This window comes from Dioscorea cayenensis, chromosome 5 (genome assembly GCF_009730915.1).
Source record: "Dioscorea cayenensis subsp. rotundata cultivar TDr96_F1 chromosome 5, TDr96_F1_v2_PseudoChromosome.rev07_lg8_w22 25.fasta, whole genome shotgun sequence".
Lineage (NCBI taxonomy): Eukaryota > Viridiplantae > Streptophyta > Magnoliopsida > Dioscoreales > Dioscoreaceae > Dioscorea > Dioscorea cayenensis.
Genome location: NC_052475.1, coordinates 22,285,964 through 22,306,624, shown reverse-complemented (window position 1 = coordinate 22,306,624; position 20,661 = coordinate 22,285,964). Strand labels below are relative to the sequence as shown.

General features: G+C 34.4%; 2 protein-coding genes and 1 long non-coding RNA gene across 14 annotated transcripts; all 3 read left to right on the top strand.

Moving 5' to 3' along the window:
• Positions 1-4,945: 4,945 nt before the first annotated feature.
• LOC120261874 lies at positions 4,946-5,596 on the top strand. Its single transcript, XR_005536653.1, has 4 exons — positions 4,946-5,049; positions 5,176-5,243; positions 5,327-5,403; positions 5,504-5,596. It is a non-coding gene; the product is annotated as an uncharacterized LOC120261874 (long non-coding RNA).
• Positions 5,597-7,336: 1,740 nt separating this feature from the next.
• LOC120262037 (protein TIC 62, chloroplastic-like) lies at positions 7,337-11,541 on the top strand. Of its 11 annotated transcripts, none has more exons than XM_039270086.1 (12): positions 7,337-7,355; positions 8,141-8,277; positions 8,497-8,600; positions 8,982-9,101; positions 9,634-9,702; positions 9,780-9,856; positions 10,007-10,139; positions 10,299-10,393; positions 10,473-10,595; positions 10,665-10,777; positions 11,067-11,149; positions 11,283-11,541. In XM_039270086.1, the coding sequence occupies exons 7-12, from the start codon at positions 10,125-10,127 to the stop codon at positions 11,331-11,333; spliced, it is 480 nt and encodes a 159-aa protein (XP_039126020.1). In that variant the 5' UTR covers positions 7,337-7,355; positions 8,141-8,277; positions 8,497-8,600; positions 8,982-9,101; positions 9,634-9,702; positions 9,780-9,856; positions 10,007-10,124; the 3' UTR covers positions 11,334-11,541. The 11 variants fall into 11 exon arrangements, with proteins under 11 accessions (XP_039126020.1, XP_039126014.1, XP_039126019.1 ...); XM_039270080.1 differs by having other exon boundaries at positions 9,780-9,906; XM_039270085.1 differs by lacking the exon at positions 9,634-9,702.
• Positions 11,542-13,707: 2,166 nt separating this feature from the next.
• Positions 13,708-16,919, top strand: LOC120262406 (probable transcription factor GLK1). Of its 2 annotated transcripts, XM_039270507.1 has the most exons (6): positions 13,710-14,412; positions 14,548-14,688; positions 14,784-15,107; positions 15,227-15,271; positions 15,360-15,458; positions 16,511-16,918. In XM_039270507.1, the coding sequence occupies exons 1-6, from the start codon at positions 13,996-13,998 to the stop codon at positions 16,658-16,660; spliced, it is 1,176 nt and encodes a 391-aa protein (XP_039126441.1). In that variant the 5' UTR covers positions 13,710-13,995; the 3' UTR covers positions 16,661-16,918. The 2 variants fall into 2 exon arrangements, with proteins under 2 accessions (XP_039126442.1, XP_039126441.1); XM_039270508.1 differs by lacking the exon at positions 15,227-15,271 and having other exon boundaries at positions 13,708-14,412; positions 16,511-16,919.
• Positions 16,920-20,661: the final 3,742 nt, after the last annotated feature.

The window sequence follows — 20,661 nt, the reverse complement described above, 5'->3', positions numbered from 1 at the left end:
GAGAATATAATGTTTAAGTGATAATGACAATAGTTAAGCGTTAAATTAAATACTTAAGCGATTAACTGAATAACGTAAAGCGACTAGTACGAAAGATGTTAACCCGATGCGGACGTATTTAAAGCACTAATGAACCCGAACAGTGGAACAAATTAAAGAGAAAGGAACTTTACTAGAGTAAAACTCGTTTTTCATTAGGATTGAGCAATGGCACATCTTACGTCTCGACAACAAGATCAACTACTGGCACATTTGAAGATGGAGTGCACGTGACGCATCATTTGGAAGTCGACATCGTTTTTCTATTGGACGAAACCGTTTTATATCCATACGGTGTGATGAACTTAACGACGAGAGAAACTTGAGACCCCATCGCTCGCATATCTCATGCTAACACCAACTCCCAAGAGTGCGGTAGTGAACATTAGCACTCTTCCTCCCAGTTGAATCTAGCAATACCACAAAAACTCTCCATAATATATCGGCGAAAACCAGATCGTGCAAACGAAATGAAATGAAGAACAAAAATAAGGCGAAGAAGAAGAAGAGAGAAGATGTAAACAACAAACAACGGTCGGATAGAGCAAACAAAAAGTGCATATATATATCACGTCGCGATGAAGACAAAAAGTGCGTAGAGGTTAGACTAGGCGTGATGTGATTGGGCGGTATTTTTCCCTCCATCCCAAGGGCAAAAGGAAATATATGTCATTTGTCGCGATGAAGACATATTATCGTCGCTCGACGATGAAGTGTCTCATTTAAGCGTCAGAGCTTTTTATGTTTAAAGCAGATACGTATAATGTTTAAAATAACGATTACTGATTTAAATAAAAGTCTATATCATGTAAATAATACGTAAACCGTTTAAATATAGTGATTTAAACTTTGTAAAATATATGTTATTATTTAAATTGAATCTTTCATTTGACATCAGCGTTGAAGATGGGTACCTCCTGAGTCATTTGTTTAAACATCTTTACGTATTTTTCTTAAACACTGTTGTCGTTGTTTAAAAGAGTAAACTTGAGTATTGTTTAACTTTTTCTATTGTTTACTGATGGCGTTCTTTTGTTTCCCAAATTGTTTTTACTAGGTCTACTGTTTAAATTTCAGGAAGTTCACGGAGTCGAAATACGATTGTTTTCGTTTTATGTTATAAAAGATTTACAACATTTACAACATTTACTGACATTCTGCGTCTTCTCGGGACTTTGGGCGCTCACGACTCGACCCTCGTAAGCGAAACAAGTGTACAGTACGTTCGAGATGCTCACGGTTGCATAACATGCGCATCGACTTGAACACGCAAAAGCGTCTGACATTAAAAAAAGGTTAAACAGACACATTCGTGAGCGTCTGATAGTCGATGTGTCGTGGTGCGACTTAGCGAAGATCACGATAGTTAAACACGAGGCAGTAATAGTTGTCTGCTGGCGTGAATTTTCTTAAGCGTTAACGAAAAAGTCTCCAGTGGTAAATATCGGCTCCCGTCTTAAAGGATGTTTCATGATCTCCCTCCTCTAGAGAATCCTCATGATCACGCATGATACGTGAAAACTTTCTTTTTCTTACCAGTCGAAATGCTCGCTTAATTGCTTTGCCCGTCGTCCAGCATTTGGAGAATCCTCTGCATTCGAGGCGATTATGACGGTATTTCGACTTGGGCGAGAAAAATAGTTTAACTAGTTCGGTGATTACGGCTGATGATTCTCGAGATAGAGGAAGAGAGCATCCTTTCGGATAGATTGATCTTGCTTTCGGACTCAGTGGATATATCACGTGGAGGAAGCGGAGGATGAGGAGGAGGAGGAGGAGGAGGATGATGAGGGCGGCGAGGGAGTGGTTGTCCGTGGGAAGGGTTCTTCCTGGTTGTTATGGTGTAGAAGTCCCCATGGCGGTGACTCTTCGTATCAGAAAAAGTTAAGCAGCGGTGGTAAGCGTTGGTAGATGAGCGAGCGGGTGTTCGGAAATTTATATTCTGGTCGTAGAATTAATGCAGTCGTTAATTCTGTCTTGCGGGATCTCATAACCTTGCCACGCGTGCGCACTGCCGACGATTCGGATCAGCGAAAAGATCACGCGTTTCTGGGAGACTTTGAGAATTTACGCGTTTATGAATAGTTATACATGTAAAGATAATGTTAAGCGGAGATGGGAGTATAAGCGGATATGATAATTATTAAACATATTGAGTAAAATATTTAAGCGGATAATAGCAAATAGTTAAACATTATTTAAAATATACAAATAGATAACCATAAGCGAGGAAGAACTTTTCTACGAAATGAACTCAGTCGTAATTCGTTCTTCTGGTAAATACGCGTCAGCTACGAGCATGATGGCACATGCTGCTGCTACCTCGCAGATAAAAATCGACTCTGACTCGTTTGAAGATGAAGTGCATGACCCGTCCGTGGAAATCAATTTCATTTTACATTAGAAAGCAGATTTATATATTTCGGGTATGATAATGAGGAACAACGAGATGTAATGTAACTCTTTTGCACGATTTCTACTCGAGCAAGAAAGCGACCTTAAAGAGGTTGAGACGTGATGTGATTTGGTGACTTTTTCGCTTTCCCTGCATTTTCAGGGGCCAAAAATGGGATTTCACAACATGGAGCCCATTTGAAGTGAGCAGTGGGGGTAAAAGGGAAGTTAAACATAGCGGAAGAAATTTGGTGATCAGTGGTGTGTAAAAGTAGAAGGGGGTTTTTGGGAAGTTTTGAAAATTACGAGGGGTGAACAGTAATTTTCCCTAATTTTATTGAAGGGCATTATGTTTCCATAGTAAAGATAATAGTAAAGTTTTTTACCCTTGTCATTTTCTTGATTTTCTGCTCTTGTTCTCACTGATTTGTTCTGGTTGAGAAATAGTATAGATTGTGGCGAATTTATTATTAAGTATTTATATCTTGAAGTTAGTATTTCCAACTGGCCATCTATACTATAGTAAAGGGGAGAAAAAACCATCCTAAAATAGTTTCCTAAAAAACCCTTACGTAGTTTTTTTTATGTATATTATATATATATGTTTTCAAATCCTTATAGCATTTTTTTTGTTTTTAGTTATATTCTTATATTTTGCTTGCTTTTTAAAAAAAAAATAAATTATGTTACTTCAATCAATTATTGTTTACTTAATTTTATTTTTTATTTTTTTTAATGAAATATAGATTAGACATACATCAAGTCATGCGTAGAGACGAAATTAATCTCTTATCACAAGCTAGGTTTTCAATCATATCCCATGCCAGTGTCACCGTTGCAATAAACCAAAAGAAATAGTTGCAATTAAATTTTATATTTATGTATAATCTTTTGAATATTTAAACTAAAAAAAGAAAAATTGATAACTACCATCAAACACACTTAGTTTTATTTATATATCTCAACTATCTAAAGAAAATGAGTCAAATCTCCATTTTTTAAGTAAGAGTCGAATCTCCATCTGATTTTTGATGTTTCTCTAATTTCTCTCTTTTCTCTAATTTCTCTCTTTTCACTTTGTCCTTTTTTTTTTTATCTCGCTGCATAAGATATTTGGGGTGGGATTTTAAAATTCTGAGTTCAAGACTTATGTGACAAAATAATGGTAACATGTCCTTAATTGCACGCGTGAGCATGTACCTTAATCCTTATGTCACCAAGTTAAGTGGGGAAAGTGCATGAGCTGAACAATGAAATTTCAAACCCACGTGCATGGTCCTACCTGTAGATGCGAGTTATACTGAATGCATAATTGATCTCTTATTTAGAGATCAGACATATTTAAATATGGAATCTGTAGTAGTACATGAATGATATCATATTATTTTCTGATACCATACAAACAAATTTTTATTTCTAAAAACAAATGCACTAAACAAATGGGGAGAAAACACTTCTAAGAAAATTTCTAATTAGCACGATGAAAATTAGCGAGAAATATAATCGTGATAATTTATTCTGACATTTGAAATCTGAGCTGAAAGCGATGTGTAAATATATGAATTTTCAAAAATAATTCGGTCTTAGAAATCATGGTCTAGAATATATAAATTTAATAATTTTTACATTCTGATCTTAGCAAATCGTTAAGCGACGTATTTTTTAAAAGCATAATTATATTATTATAGTCTACAGAATCAAAGGTGCAGAAAACTCGAATATAATAATATATTAATCTGTGCTTAGAGATGTGAGTCTTAGAAATCTGAATATAATAGTATATTGATGCGATGATCGAGATATAAATACCAGAAATATAAAATATAATATTATATATCTTGCATCTCGAAATCTGTGATATAAAATATAATAATATCTTAAGGCGTCTTTAAAAGCCGTGCTAAATGATATAAAATATAATAATATCTTAATATTGTCATAGAATCACGGTCTTTAGAAAAATATAAATATAATAATATATTAACACTAATGCTAGAATCATGGTCTGAAAATACTGAAATATATTTATGTATTAATATGGTCTACGAATCATGGGTCATGAAAATATAAATATAATAATATATTAATCTGAGTCTTAGAATATGAGTCTTAGAAAATATAAATATAATAATATATTAGCACCGTCATAAATCAAAATGTCTAGAAAAATATAAATATAATAAATTATTAATCTGAGTACTTAAATCTGATCACAGAAAAGTCTTAAATTGATTAATGTCGTATCGAATCTGGTCTGAAAAATACTGAAATCAATAATTTTTAATACTTGTATTATTATATATAATTATATTATATATAATATATTATATAATTATAATTCCATCTGCCTGATGCCTCGGTTAGAATTATAATTATAATTAATTAATTATAATTAATTATATTATATAATTATTATACTTGTCTTATCATCTCCCTCTCCCGAGATTCCGATAAGCCACCTCCATCTCCGCAGCCGATCGTGACGGCGACGATCGCTGAGCCGCCTTCATCCTCTCCTCCTCCACTTGGATCTGATCGGCGACCGCTATTGCTTCTCCGCTTGGTGTCTCGGATGTCCCACAATCATCACCATTGTTGCCATTTCGAGGATTTCAGGTATGATCCTCTTTACGCCCTCAACTTCGACGACGCCTACCTCGCCGGAGATCTATCTAAGTATTGCAATTTCTTTACCTAATTTTCTTATTAGTTTTCCTAATTTTTGTGGTGTTTTGGTTCTAGATCTGCTAACGAATGACTATAATTTTGATCGCAAGTTGACAATCTTGGCCTAGAGTGCTTCCGAAGTGGTATTGTGATCTATAAACCTTTTGATTGATTTATTTCTAAATTTTTGTTGGTTTGGTGATTAATTAACTTTTTCTAGGGTTAGGGTTCATTGATTTAGGTATCAAATACTGTTTTCAAAGGAGAAGATGATGGTGGTGGAGAAGCTCTCTTCCTTATAAGGTTTTTTCTATGCGATCTCTAGATCTTTTCTTCATTTCATTTCATTTCATTTCATGTTATTATTGCTATGACTAACTTGGTGATGGTTTGAGTTTCTTAGGAATCGAGGCCAGAGGCTTCATAATTTGATCACCCATTGCACTAGCTATTGGTGCAAAGTTTGTCCCACTGAGAAAGCCAAGAAAGTTGCCAGGTATGATGATTTTTTTTTCCTTTCAAAATGTTGCCAAAGTTTGTCCACACAAAATTAGACTGCTAACAATTCAACCCACTGGTGTGAGTTCGTTAAACAATTTGTTTTGCGAAAGAATGACAGGGAAATGAGAGATGCAGTGGGATGTTTATGTATTGATACCTGGCATATTTTGTGTGTGTTTATCCATAACTTGATTTACTTTGTTGATGAAATGAAATCAAAATTCTTGCAAGAGGGAAGGGACTACTACTTTCCAGTGGCGTGCAGTAAAATAGTTCATGAGAATCAAGGAACTTAGATTTATAGTCCAATGTAATCTTTTATCATGCTCATATCTGCTACTGCTGTTCATCGCAAACTGCCTTCTTAATCTATAAAAATTTGGTAAAAATTTGAGATCTGCAAGGTAAAAATTTGGTTCAAAAACTGGAAGGTCACAAGGATGCTGTCATCTCTGTATCATGCCATCCGACCGAGAACAAAATTGTTTCTGCTGCCCTTGACTGGGATAGATCTATAAAAATTTGGGCTCAAAACTAGGCAACAAGCATTTGATGATTCGTTTGGTTGGGGAAAAAAATTAAAAGAAACAATTATTTGCTAAGTGAAAGCAAAAATTGTTTTAATTATCAATTGTTGTGAAACTTATGAGACTGTTAGTATTCAAATGTCTGAGCCAGGTTGTGATGTTTCATTTTAGTAGTAAGTTTAGGTCATTTATGTCGAAGTCTTTCATTATTTATTCATTTATGTGCTTTTCACTGGTTGGAGCTTTGGTGGGACTTTCTTTTATTTGTTTGATTGAAGGGAGTTGGATGTCCTAAAAGTATCTTAGTGTACATTGAGTTAAAAGATCTGTTACGTACCTATTGGGTCATGTGTAGCTACAAATATACTATTGAACAAAAATGAGGATGAGCGAAAAAGTGCCAAAAATGCATCTTTACTGAGTTGAAATTTGGTCATCTCTTAACAGAGTGCTTAAATTGATTATTATCCATAAGGATGAATTTATAAATAACTAATTAATTTAATTTTATATTCATTATAAGCAAATAAAATTATCTTTGGAGGGTATGTGAATAAATATGGTTTTTATAAAACCATAGTTTCCATTACTCGCTTTTATAGAGGTAATCTAGTAATTTTTATCAAATTAGGTAGTAGCTCTAACTAATAATTTTTCTTACACCTAGTCTTTGGATTATTCCCGTTGTTTTTGTGGAATTTGAAATCTGTGAAGTTGGAATTATGCTAGGTTCCTTATCAATATTCCTTAAATTATTCTATTGTTCAAGATTAGCTTAGTATTATCTATATGGTGCATTTTTAATGTTCATTTTGAATGCTTTCATACATGAAAATATTCCTTTATCCTTTTGGATGTATATGAACTTATAAAGAACAATTCATTCTAATTGATGAGCAACAATTCACATATATATAAACCCTCACAATAAACACATGCTAGGGTTTAATAGTTTCCCAGCCTTTGATTTTGCCATGTTTGTGACTTATTTAATTATAATTGATGAGCATACTCTTCTCCCTCTTGATGCTTCGTATTGTACTTGTTAGGTAGTTTTTGAGACATTTGATATGGACATTAATATAATTATTCTTACTGTTAATTGATATTGTCAGGGGATCTCATGCATTTATGAAGACAAACAAATGGCGGGATACTATTGAGCTTTTATCAACATTGAAGCATCTGGAAGATGGTGGTCCCTGGTATGAAGCAATTGATTGAAGTGTATGCTCTGTTGTTTTTTTCTTTATTATGAGTCATGAAAAAATGGCAGGTCAAGCAAATGCGGATTAAGCAAATAGTTAGTTTGTGATTGAATATTTATATTTTGGTCATCTAGTCCAAGGAAAAGCCCATATGACCAGTAGCTTAGCAATCAGATAGTTTCCAAGTTTCAAGAGTGAACTAATTCCTTTTTTTAATAGCATTCCATAAACTTTATAACATCTAATAGAATTTCATCTATTATTCCATAAAATTTATAACATCAAATGAATTTTCATCAATTATTTATTGAAACTTTCCAAGTACTTTGTTAAATTTAACTAGCAGGCAAATCAGCATTATCTTAATCTTCTACTAGGGGTTTATTTGGAAACTTCCATTTCCGGTTGCTAGCGACTATATTATACTTTTTTAGAAGAGCTTATATATGTTGTCTTAACTTCAAGTCCTTTTTTTATTTTTATTTTTATTTTTATTTTTTATGGTTCTGTCTTCCATTGCAATTTTTTATGGTTCTTCCTTTCTCACCTTGATCTGCTTAGTATCTTTGCATAGTGTTATTGATGTTCCAGATGGTAGTCCTTTGTTGTACTTTCTATAGAATCAACTGATTGGTCCTCTGTTCAATACGCAATACCATTATTGATTTATTTCACCTTCTTAACTAAAATTTATTTGATGGTTGGCATTCTCATAATTTAAATATCAACATGTATTTAATGCCTGAGCGCTGTTTTTCTTCATGTTTTGGTTTTTTTTTCTCATCAACACTTTTTTTAAAGCAGATTTTGGAAAGTTCTGGTGAACTTGGTGTATCTGGAAGTCAGCAGCAACCGACACTATTCTACTTACCAGCCTTCTTAATTCAGTGAATGTTGCTCTGGAAAAAGCTGGTGAAGAGAGATTTATGTTGCTTAATAAGGTAAGAAGGATTAAAAGTAACTTTGCCTTTTTCTGAACTTTCAAGCTGTGGTTGTGAAATCTATGGTAGTAGCCCATAATTATGCCAAACAGACCAAGATCTGGTGCAACGTAGCAGTAAATTTCATTAGTTAAATTTTTCTTAAAGAAATATAGAATTTGTCAATCTACTGGTTTTTCCATGTCCTATTGTATTGATCTATTATTTGTTTTGTCCTAGATTCAAAATATCAATGAACTATTAAGGCAGGAAGTTGACGAAATGATCATCAGTATATACATGAGACAAGATTGTATCACTCCATCTGACAACATTTGAAAAAGGTCGGGGTTTACTTTCATGTTTGTTTGCTTTGACAATCTAAATGAGCATTTAAATTTGTCTCCTAATGTTTTGTGGTAGGAAGTTTATGTGAGCAAACAAGATGTCTAGGATGGCTTTGGGAAAAAAAATTTTTAAAAAGAAGGCAAAGAAAAAGAAAAAGAAAACAAGAGTCCTGGAATGCTAATTTTACAAGTAACTTAAGATGTCTAGGACGGCTTTGGGAAAAATTATTAAAAAAAAAAAGAAGGCAAAGAAAAAGAAAAAGGAAACAAGATGCCTGGAATGCTAATTTCACACAAGTAACTTAAGATTTCTGGTCCCAGGCTCTAAATTTATGTAAATTTTGGTGACTGCACTTACATTAAGATTTCATGTTGCAGGAGGTACATTGCAATGGTAGAAATCTGCCAAATTTCTGGGAATAGTTATCAACTAATTATGCTATTGCTTCAGCTCGCAGAACTTGTTCTTAATATCCTCCTTATTCATTTGCAGGATAAGTATGGTCTCTTTTTTTTTCGTATTTGTTCATATTTATATTTTTATTGTAACTAGATCATTTCTTAGAAACAAACTAGATAATCATTTCTAACACAAAATGCACTGTCCTTTATGACCTATGGATTTTATTGTGGCAGCTCTGTGATCTTATTTTGCATAGATCTTTGTGTTGCAAACTAGTTACTATATTCCCTTTTAACCATCCATGTTGCATTAGAAGCACATGTAATGAACTAAAGATCCCAGGAAGCATTGAACTTCCTATTGCTTCTGTCAGACATTTTTTTTGTAGACTGCTGGAAGTCATACTTCCATGTGTGTGTGTTATATCTGACTAATTGGTTCCTGTTTGCACAGTAACTACTTTATAAAAAAACTAAAGGGCAGCAAGTAGGATTTGAGGGAAAATCAAAATATGAAAAGTGAAATATTTATTATCGTGAATTAGCAGGTTTGGGTGGGAAGATATATTTTCTAAATATATTGACGAATTCCTTAACTTACAATATTCCAGTCACCTTCTAAAATTAGGTTTTCTTCCGTCCATTTGGGATGCACAGATGGGTTGTGTGTGTCCATTTGTTATGCATGCACGCCTAGGTTAGTAATATTTTCCATTAATTATTACATTTGAAGGAATTCTAAGAGTTACCTGACTCAGCTTCAATGACTTCTAGGGCCTTCCATGTGCAAAATGATTATTGCATTTATTCTTTTGGAAGCTACGACTGGTTGAGGTGTTGCTGTGGGCCCAGTAAGTGGTTTGTTCAAGTGTAGCTCAACCCTTGCTGGACCTAAGTACTTGTACTGATCTCGAGTGCTTGTTTTTGAGCAATGGTATTCAAGATCAAAAAACATATTAAATATCAGACTCGTTTGAGAATTATTCAATTCTGTTATGCAGGTCGCCGAACTCATGGCATGCATGGCAAAAAATACAAGGCTTTCTTACTGCAAAGTTGTGGAAGCAATCGCTGAAACAACTGCACCTTTAACTCCCTATAGAAGAGCTTCTTGCCAAGATGCCTTCAAAAAGGGTTAGTTCATCAATGATTCATTGTTCCTTTCATATATTCAACTTGCTAATTTTTTTCATTGTTTTTCGTATTTTCTCCTGTGTTCTTAATTACTATTAAATGTTTTATCATTCCATAACTCTCTAAAACTTTCATTCCATGTTTCCTTTTCCTTGTCAGGAGCTACCTCCTGAACCTCCCATTCCTGCTCCTAAACCTGAGGATGTTGCTCAATCAGAAGCTTCAAAGCCAAGGCCACTTTCCCCTTACTCTATGTAAGCTATCATGAATGATAACATCTTTTGAAAATCACTTCTTCTAAAACCAAACAAAGTAATAATATTATGTTTGCAGGTATGATGATTTGAAGCCACCAACATCCCCCACTCCAACACCAAGCAGTTCTCTTGATCTTCAAGAGAAGGAACAAGCAAAATTCACACCTCAAAAACACCAACCTCTTTCTCCTTACACTGTGTAAGCAAACAATGCTCTTTTAGTTCTTCCCTTATTTGCTTCAATGCAATGTGCCATCACTCGCTGCAGATACGAAGATTTGAAACCGCCGAAATCTCCTACACCAACTCCTAGCACTGCTTCAAGTCTGAAGGACATTAACGTAGATGGTGTCGTGTCATTAGGATTGAACTCTGGCAAAGGTAAGCTGAAAGTACTACCACCATTGTGAATGAAACAATACAAAATCAGCAGCAGAAAACAAAACCTCTATCACCATTCACAATGCAAGTTCTTTGTTTATCATTCTATTTTCCATCTTTTATTTACTTAATAATTTTATCCAAAAAAAATGTTTATATTAACAGGTATGCAGATATGAAGCCTCCCACATCTACAATGCCATCTCTTCCTAAGTACTAGCTTTTTATTTTTTAATATGATGATTTTATGGGCATTAGTTCATTAATGTTGTGTACATGGTTATTTCAGGTTCTGTTAGTGGTGCAAACTGCAAAGAACTAGCAGCAAAGCCTGACGTAGATGGATTCCTCGTCTGTGGAGCTTCTCTGAAGGTACTACTTTTCCTTTCATCTAATTTACATCAAAAACCATTGGAGAGGATCTAGCTTTCAACACTCTACTTGTCAAGATTAGTTTGTTTAACTTTCACTTGTCTCATTTTTGTTCTCTTTGTTTTCCTCGCAGCCGGAGTTCATCGACATCATCAAATCCGCGACCGTGAAATCATCTACCTAGAGTGCCACTCTTAATATTCATTATATGAATTTCCAGGGAAGAAACCCTATTTTCGGTGATCAAAATAATCTAATTAAAATTTTTGTTCTACAAATGTTATCAGCCTAGATCTTGTTTGTTCCTAGCAACAAGGCTGCAATACTGAATTTTAATGTTGCATGTGGAATGGAGTTTTAATGTTGTTTTGATACAAGTGTTTGTATAGTTATACTATATGATTTCCAATGTATATATAGGACATCTATATATATTGTTAATTCAATAAGATGATTTTTGTTTGGTAATTCAAAATTTTTAACTAAAGCAATTAAAAAAACTTAAATAAAATTAATTTCATATAAATTATTTTTTTTCACAGATTAAACAAAAGCGTGTCGAAAGCCGTAACAAAAAAGTTTTATTAAAAACTGTGCCAAATACCGTGAAAAAAAGTATAGTATAAAAAATCGTGCTAAAAATCGTGCCAAATACTGAACCAAAAAAACAGTGCCAAAATAGTGCTAAATGTAGAATCAAAGTCCGTGCCAAACATCAATGGCAATGGTTGGCACAATAGTAAAAAACCGTACCGAAAACAGTGACAAAGTTCGGCACGGTATTAAAAAAACGGTGCCAAAATGTATTTGTGACGGGTGCTATAGGCACGGTTAATTTTTGGTGCCAAATACAGTGCCAAAATCAGTTTGGCATGGTTTTTAACTCCATTTCCGTGCCAATTTTACGGTGCCGATTTATGATTTTTCTTGTAGTGAAACCATTAAGAACAGTGCACAAATCCAGATACCAGTTCTTATGCCTTGATAGAAAGACATCATTATTAAAAGGGGGATATTTACAGTATGTTCTTGGGCAAATATGTCAAGCTGTGTTAAATTAAATCAGAAAAGAATGTGGGTGAGGCTTGCTTAGTTTTCTCTATCACAAATCACATCAATGGATCATTTCAACACCTTCTTAGAACCTTTTTTTATCTGTATTTGCAAATGAGATCCCTTCTCAAGATCTGGTGAACCGTTCTTTTCACATTAACCCAACACCATCACAAAAGTACCATCTTGTGGACACTTACTCTTATGGTTAATTATTGAGGGTTAATGTTATTAATATTTATCTAAATTACAGTTGTTACCAATAATTAATCAATATATAATATGATTTTGTGATAATTTTAAGGGTTTTCAGCAAACTTAATTAGTTTCTACAATATCGACACAGTGTACCTTATCCTATGAGTTAAATGAAAATATAAAAAATGTTTGCATTTGATAATTGATTGGATTAGCTAGAATGATACAATGGCAGAGGAATTTAAATCTAAAGTGTTGGCATGACTCACATACATGAAAATTTACACACACACACAGACACACAAAATAATAGCTTCACATAAATATTAACACTAGAAAATAACTGTAATCGATCACTGAATGTCAAAGGGTACATGACTAATTAATATACACTGCCATATTAAAAGAGAGGAAAATGTGTTAATTGTCCTATCAACCAAATGAGTCTCAGAGCACAATCTCAACACAAATCTACCGTAATTAATTAAAACACTCGCCTTCCCCACCAGTTGCATTAATTTGATTGTCATTCTCACAACAAAGACCCACCCCATGACTTTCATTCATCTCTCACATTATTCTCGTCCCACGAGTAAAAATTTCCCAATTTATTTCTCTCAAATTTTACCAAATCATTAGTCAAATATATATATATATATATATACACATCTAAATAGAAACTGTAGTTTAACCCAATGTTGTGTGAGAAATATATTTTATTCCTCTTTCAAGATCTTGAAAGAGGAATAAAATATATTCCTAGAGTTATAATATCGGTGCACTTTCATATTTTTATTTTATCATGTTTTTTTATTTTTTAAAAAAAAAAAATATATATATATATATATATAAATGGTCATTGGCATTTGTCTCTCCGACTTGTTAGAAAGATGAGTTTGAAGTTCAGTATGTGCACAGTGAGAGCAAAAAGATGATAAGGTAAAAATATATATTTCACAAGTAAAAATAAATAAATATATGAATATATATATATATTATTCCGTGTATTTTTGTGATGCGTGGATGATTGTAATTATTTTAAGAATCGTTATCACGACGCGACATGCATGTAGGCAATGTCGCACAGCTGACACAAGCAAGCATCTTTGGATCTTCTTCTCATTTACCTTCTCCATCACACACACACACACACTCTACTTCTCTTTTGAAACTTGAAAATATTCACACACACACACACATTGACACATACACACACACATATATATATATATATATATATTATATAATATAATATTTATATATATATACATACATGAATTACAAAAACACCGGTCCACAAGCTCCCATCTAAATAATTCCTGCAAATGAAAACAAATGCAATAAAAGAAATCCCAGTGAAGTTGTGGTGGATATCCCACCCTCTCCATTCCAAATAGCAAATACTCTCCTCTCCAATTCCATCTTGCTCTTTGCCTTGCCTTCTCCCTTGCTTTGCTTTGCTTTGCCTTATTTTGCACTCATTTATAATATAATTCCTGCCTTTTCTTGTTCATCTTCAAACAAAAACATATATAAATAAATAGATATATAGATAGATAGATAAAGGAAAAGGATATCTATTTAGGTGGGAATTAATGCTTGCAGCCTCACCAGTGAGGAGTTCTCATGGAGATGGAAGAGAGTTGGAGACGGTGGGATTCACTTGTGATGGTGCTTTGTTGGAGGACATCAACTTTGATGAACTTTTCATGGGGTTTGACGAGGAGGACATTCTGCCAGACTTGGAAGTTGACCCGGCGGAGATATTTGCAGAGTTCTCGGCCAGCGGAGAGGAAGACTCGGCCAACACAGCCCCAAACCCAAGCGCCAGCAGCGAACTAGAAGTGCCAGTTGTGCAGGAGGTGCCAGAAGTCATCAGTAACAGCAAAGTAAAAGATCATCATGATGTAGTTAAGCCTGCAGCTGGGACTACTTGTAAATCAAACAGGAAATTTTCTTCTTCTTCTTCTTCTTCTCCTACAAAAGGATCTCAAGGCAAGAGAAAAGTTAAGGTACATATATATGTACTTAAAACTTCTATATTTATATATATATATATATATATACAGTTTGGAATGGTTTATTTTATATATATAGTTGTTAGATCTGATATTGGTTTGTATTTTTGTTTGGTTAATTATTGGAAGGTGGATTGGACGCCGGAGCTTCACCGGAGATTTGTGCAGGCAGTGGAGCAGCTTGGAGTGGATAAAGCAGTGCCTTCCAGGATACTAGAGATTATGGGGATTGACTGCTTGACTCGGCATAACATTGCAAGTCATCTCCAAGTAATAATTATTCACAGAAATAAACTTAATATATATATATATATAAACTACCAGAGAAAATCAAGTAATATATATATATATATATATATTTGCAGAAATATAGGTCACATAGAAAGCACTTGCTAGCAAGGGAAGCAGAAGCTGCAAGCTGGAGCCAAAGAAGGCAGATATACACCGGAGGTGGAGGAGGAGGAGGAGGAGGAGGAGGAGTGGCGAGAAGGCCGGAGATGAGTCCATGGTTAGCTCCAACAATGGGATTCCCTCCAGCTCCACCAGTTCAACTCTTCAGACCATTACACGTGTGGGGACATCCTACAATGGATCAGCCAATGCTTCATGTGTGGCCGAGAACTCCATCTCCTCAACCTCTTCTCCATCCTCCACCTGATCCTTCCTTTTGGCACCCTCACTTCCCCATGGTTTGCATCATCCAAATCTTATATATATATATATATATACTCTTTTTAATTAATCTTTGCCACTTTCAATGAATATCTATATCTTATCATTTATTATTATTATTATAATTTTTTTTCAGAATGCAATGACGCAAGGAACTCCATGTTATCCTCCTCAACCAATTGTACTCACTTATTGGCACTGCTTAATTTTATACATGTGCATATTAAAGCATGATAATGCAGGTGGTAATCTATGGGTACTGTTTGCAGAGATTTGCAGCAGCTGCACCAGCACTGCCAGGCTTGTATAGACCTCTGAATGTGATTGCACCGGCTGGCAAACAACAATCAGGCTCACAGACTCATCCTGTAAGTGTTTTCTTTTTTACTATTGAATTATTTTGATTTGAAGTGTTTAAAAAAGCAGACTAAATTAAGTGTGAGCATTATTATTAGGAGTACTGTAAACTTTTAATGTATTTGTTACTCACGGAGTTAATAGTATGCAGCTAGATGTGGCCAATATGAAGAAGAGGATGAAAGAGAGAGAGTGTGGGAGAGGGATGTTTAGCATTTAATATTACTAGGTTTTGAATAGCTTTTATCCAGAGTTTTGGCATTTTCATTCATGGATTGAAAGAAAGGTTACTGTGACATTTGTACAAAATGCAGAGCTGGGAACTGTTGAGCTTTTGTGGGGTTGCACAAACACTTTTATATATAGGTCAAGATTTGTCAGAGCAGTAGAGAGAGAGAGAAAAAGAAAAATAGTTATAGAGAGGAGACATAATATAGAGAAGTAATTAACTTTTAATATGATATGATTGCTTAGAAATGAATTTAATATTTACTTTCTTGAATTAAAGATGGAGAACATTAATTGGAAGGTTTAGGATTTTAAGTTCGATCATATAGGTTGTAAATGTTTTACTATCCATTTTTTTAAGTATAATTGTGATCGATCATATAGTTTATATGTAGATTTGAAAGATGGTTACTGTAATTAAAGAAGATGATGGATATCTAAACCCTGATTTTAACTTAGAGAATCTTTGGATTGTCTTTGAGGTTCAATTCTATGTAATTATTTGGCAAGTGAGTACAGATTTAAATTAGTTTGACTAAAGTTTGGGCCTTCCAAACCTTATTAGTAATACTCTTTCAAAACTAGTATCATAGCAAGTTCCTTTTCAAAAAAAAAAAAAAAGTAACATAGCAAGTTGAATGATAATTCCATGTATATATATTAACTGAAGTCATTGTTTTAAATAGAAAATAAAGGATTTATAGTTCATGTAACTCTATATAAAAACAAGCATGAAAGCTATAAAGTTTGATAAATTTGGAAAAAGTATTTTGAGCTTGTGAATTTAATTATATATTAAAAGTTATTGATTAAAATGATGGATTAATTATTACAGTCAAAAGAGAGCATAGATGCTGCAATTGGAGATGTGTTAACAAAGCCATGGTTGCCACTTCCTCTTGGATTGAAGCCTCCTTCACTGGACAGTGTTTTGGTGGAACTTCAAAGGCAAGGGATATCAAAAGTCCCTCCAACTTGTGGTTAATTAGTCTTGGAATTTGCTTCATTAAAGAAGTAAAACCAGGATGCTAATCACAATCAAGAAACTTGTCGACATATATTTATAGATTTTGCATGCATTAGAAAGAGAGTAAGAACCAGAGAGTGAGAGAGAGATGTTTCTTTCTTTCTTCATATATATATATATATATATATTAACAAGGCATTCCTAATTCCTTTTTCATGTTGTCAATTCAATTAATCAATAACATGTTTTGCTGGACACTTAAGTGAGAGAGAGATGTTTCTTTCTTTCTTCATATATATATATATATATATATATATATATATATATATATATATATATTAACAAGGCATTCCTAATTCCTTTTTCATGTTGTCAATTCAATTAATCAATAACATGTTTTGCTGGACACTTAACATGAATAAATCAGCAGACTTGTTCCTTTCTGAGTGCTAGAAATTATGGTTTCATTATATATCTATGTTTTTATGTTTTATTTTTATTGTGACAAAGATCTAATTATTTATAGGTAATGACGTACGGTAGCATGACAAAATATATTGCCTATTTCTTTTTTTTTTATAATCTAGTAAAATTATTTTTTAAAAAATGTTATTATTTAGATCGTTTAACCAAGAAAGTAATTGCTCAATTTATACTTTGATATGTATAAAAGAATTATATGGATTCAACATTTTATGGTATTTATTTATTTTTATTTTTTTATTATTTTTTTTTTTTGAAAAGGTGGATAAACCACTACCATTAAATAAAAAGGGATATAAACCCAGGCATAGCGCCAACCAAAGACCAACAAAACTCCACGAGAAGTGGAAGACCAAACGACGTCGGGTGAGACTCAACGTAGGATTCTCAGCCCAACAAAATACAATAACAGACTAGCCCGAAAAAGACACAAGATCAACCCCGGGGAGTGGATCACCGCCAGACTCCACTCCACTGGTCCCTAGGGCCTCCGTGCTCTGCCGCAGCATGGCAATAGGATCCTCCATCGTCTCTCGCGAACCTTCGACAACTGAAGAGAGCCAAGATATCAACATACGATCAATTTTCAAAACAAGGGCATGCGTAGACAAACAGTTGGCATTAAATATACAATCATTTCTAACAAGCCAAATATTCCACACAATAGCCTTAGCAGCTAAGCCCCCAAACTCCCTAAAGTTAGCCGGAATCGAAGTTCTCCAACCTCGCCAGATCTCCTGCATAGACCCAGGAGGATCTGGGGGATGCAGTAAGTGCACGAAATACCCCCACACCTCTCTAGCAACCGAACAATGTAAGAAGAGATGATCCGCCGTCTCTATATCCGAATTGCATAGGACGCAGGTCGTAGTAGGGAGGCAATTACAACCCCTTTTCGTGAGGACATCCATGGTGAGAATCTTATACTTCTCAGCTAACCAGTTAAACAGGCTAACTTTTTTCGGACATGGCTTCCTCCAGAAGAACCGAGCAATAGGGCAACGCACACCACCATCAATTAGAAACAAGTAGAAAGATTTGACCGTGAATATACCATTACCATTCATCCTCCACCTTTTTTTATCTCCTTCAACCCCATCAAATTCCATTAGTCTATCCCTGTAGTTCCGACACTCATCCTCCCCAGAGAAAGGGGCCTGATTTAGGAGGGAACACATCTCGCGCACCGTTCCGTTGGGCTCTTTAGCCCTTTTGAATTCCTCCGGCCAAATGAACATAGGTGCCCGCCCCGCGAACCAACTATCCTTCCAGAATAATGTTTCAGTTCCAGAGTTAACCTCGTGCAGCACGCATCCCCTAAAAGCCGGCAGACAGCTCAAAACGCCTTTCCAGAAGTAGAAAATCCTACCCGTTTTCCTGGGGAACATATTCCAACGAGTAACACCGTAGTTAAATTGTAAGATATCAGCACCACACCACGTATCATCCGTCAATAACTTTCACCACCATTTGCCCAAGAGCGCGAGATTAAAATTTGATAACTCAAGAATACCCCAACCACCTTGTTCCCTAGGACGACAAAGAGTACCCCAACTTGCTAATCTCCACCGCGGGTGCTCAATGTCCGGTCCAGACCAAAGAAAATCCCTTCTAATTCTGTTAATCTCTTTGATAACCCAACCAGGTAAACGAAACAACGACATCCAATATGTAGGGATCGCAGATAGGACCGAATTAACGAGCGTAAGTCGCCCCCCCCATGGATAGCTGTCTCGCTTTCCAGGTGGATAATCTTCTACGAATTTTAGTGATAAGACCCTCCCAGTCTTGCTTCCTAGGCCTCCTGCCCGCAATAGGAATACCCAAATAGGTAACAGGTAACGAACCCCTAGCACAGCATAGGGTTTCCGCCGCCTCCCTATCTGGTAGCACATCCAGCTCAGTCGAGTAAAGGCAAGTTTTTGAAAAATTAACAGCTAACCCCGACAGACCTTCGAAAATTAGCAAAATTAGCTTGACTATGCGCAAGTCTTGAAGACCCCCAGTTGTAATGACAAGCAAATCATCCGCATAGTGAAGGTGACATTTATTACCCCAAACCCCCAGGGGCACACCCACTAAAACCCTAGATCACTGATTATTTATTACCCCAAACCTCCAGCTGTATTTATTTTTTCATAATAGTTTAATTTACTGCCCCATTTGAGTTATGATTTACATAAAACTAGCATCGAATTAAATTAGTTTAGTAAAATATCAAAAGTAATAAATAAAATTATTTTTTATATTTCTCTTAAAAGATCAAATTTCTCTCCATCCAAACAAAACTTTCAATCATAGTACAACACAACCACAAAGCCATGAATTGTAAACAACCCAAAAGAAACAAGCGAAGGACAATAGTAAAAAAATAAAGAAGAAAAACAAATTTCAAAACCATAATAAAGACAACTACTTCCTTCTCTCATTATTTTCACTTCACATATCACTGATTTACTTACTTCTCTTTTGTTATTATTATTATTTAATATTTATTATTTGTAATTTTCTCTACTTTTATAAGACTTATAGAAAAGACTATGACCTTTGCAAACCCTATGATAATGTACCCCACCAAAGTGAGATGTCTCACAAACAGATAGAGATGATCAACACTATTCTTTCTCTTTGATCAATTATTAGACCACCACCCTGTTAGACAAGCCGTATAGAGCACCTATATCCACTAACTTAGAGGTCCCCATCTCCCATCTCTGTTGCACTCTTTTGTCTCATATCTACAAAGAATCACAGATCCCATGTATCTTTCCTTAAATTCATTCAGCGTAAATTCTTCATATAATACACTAGGTGAAAATAATCTTTTTTGTTATAAAAAAAACTATTATATATATATATATATTAACAAAATGTACAAAGTTGTCTTATGAACATACACAAATATAGAGTTATTCGTCAAAAACATACGTACTCTCCTGTATCCTGCGTGAGCTAATTATATTTTAATATATTTTTTTAACAAGACATGAATATTTTAAATAAAAATTTAATAATAATCGATAAAAAAAAGTCATTAGCGTGAAAAAGAAAAAATATTTTTTGAAATAAGATAATGGATATATTATTTTTTACACGTTGTTATTTTCCAAAGTCTCTTTACAAGATGGTCCATGGGTTGACAAGAAGCACTTATTAGGAAAAAAAGGAGCATAAAAAAAGAACAATTTGCAGTCTTGTGACATTGCTACCTAGTGGACCATGGCCAATGAGACATGAACCAGAAATGAGCCAGTAAGTAAAGAGCATGTAATATTCTCAGAAACTATTTTATTGCTAGAAAGAGAGTGGAGATTCAATAAAAATAATTCAATAATGGTGTGCATGATCAGTGTGATGGGATATATGAGAAAGGAAAAAATAATTATGCATGTTCATGCACGAAGTAATCAATGACTTAAAAGTGTATATTCTTGTACTCAGGGAAGAAAAAGCAATGACTGAAAGAAGATCCAATGCCATTATTATTATTATTTTTTTATTTTTTTATTTTTAACGAAGGTGACGAGCACCCCTGC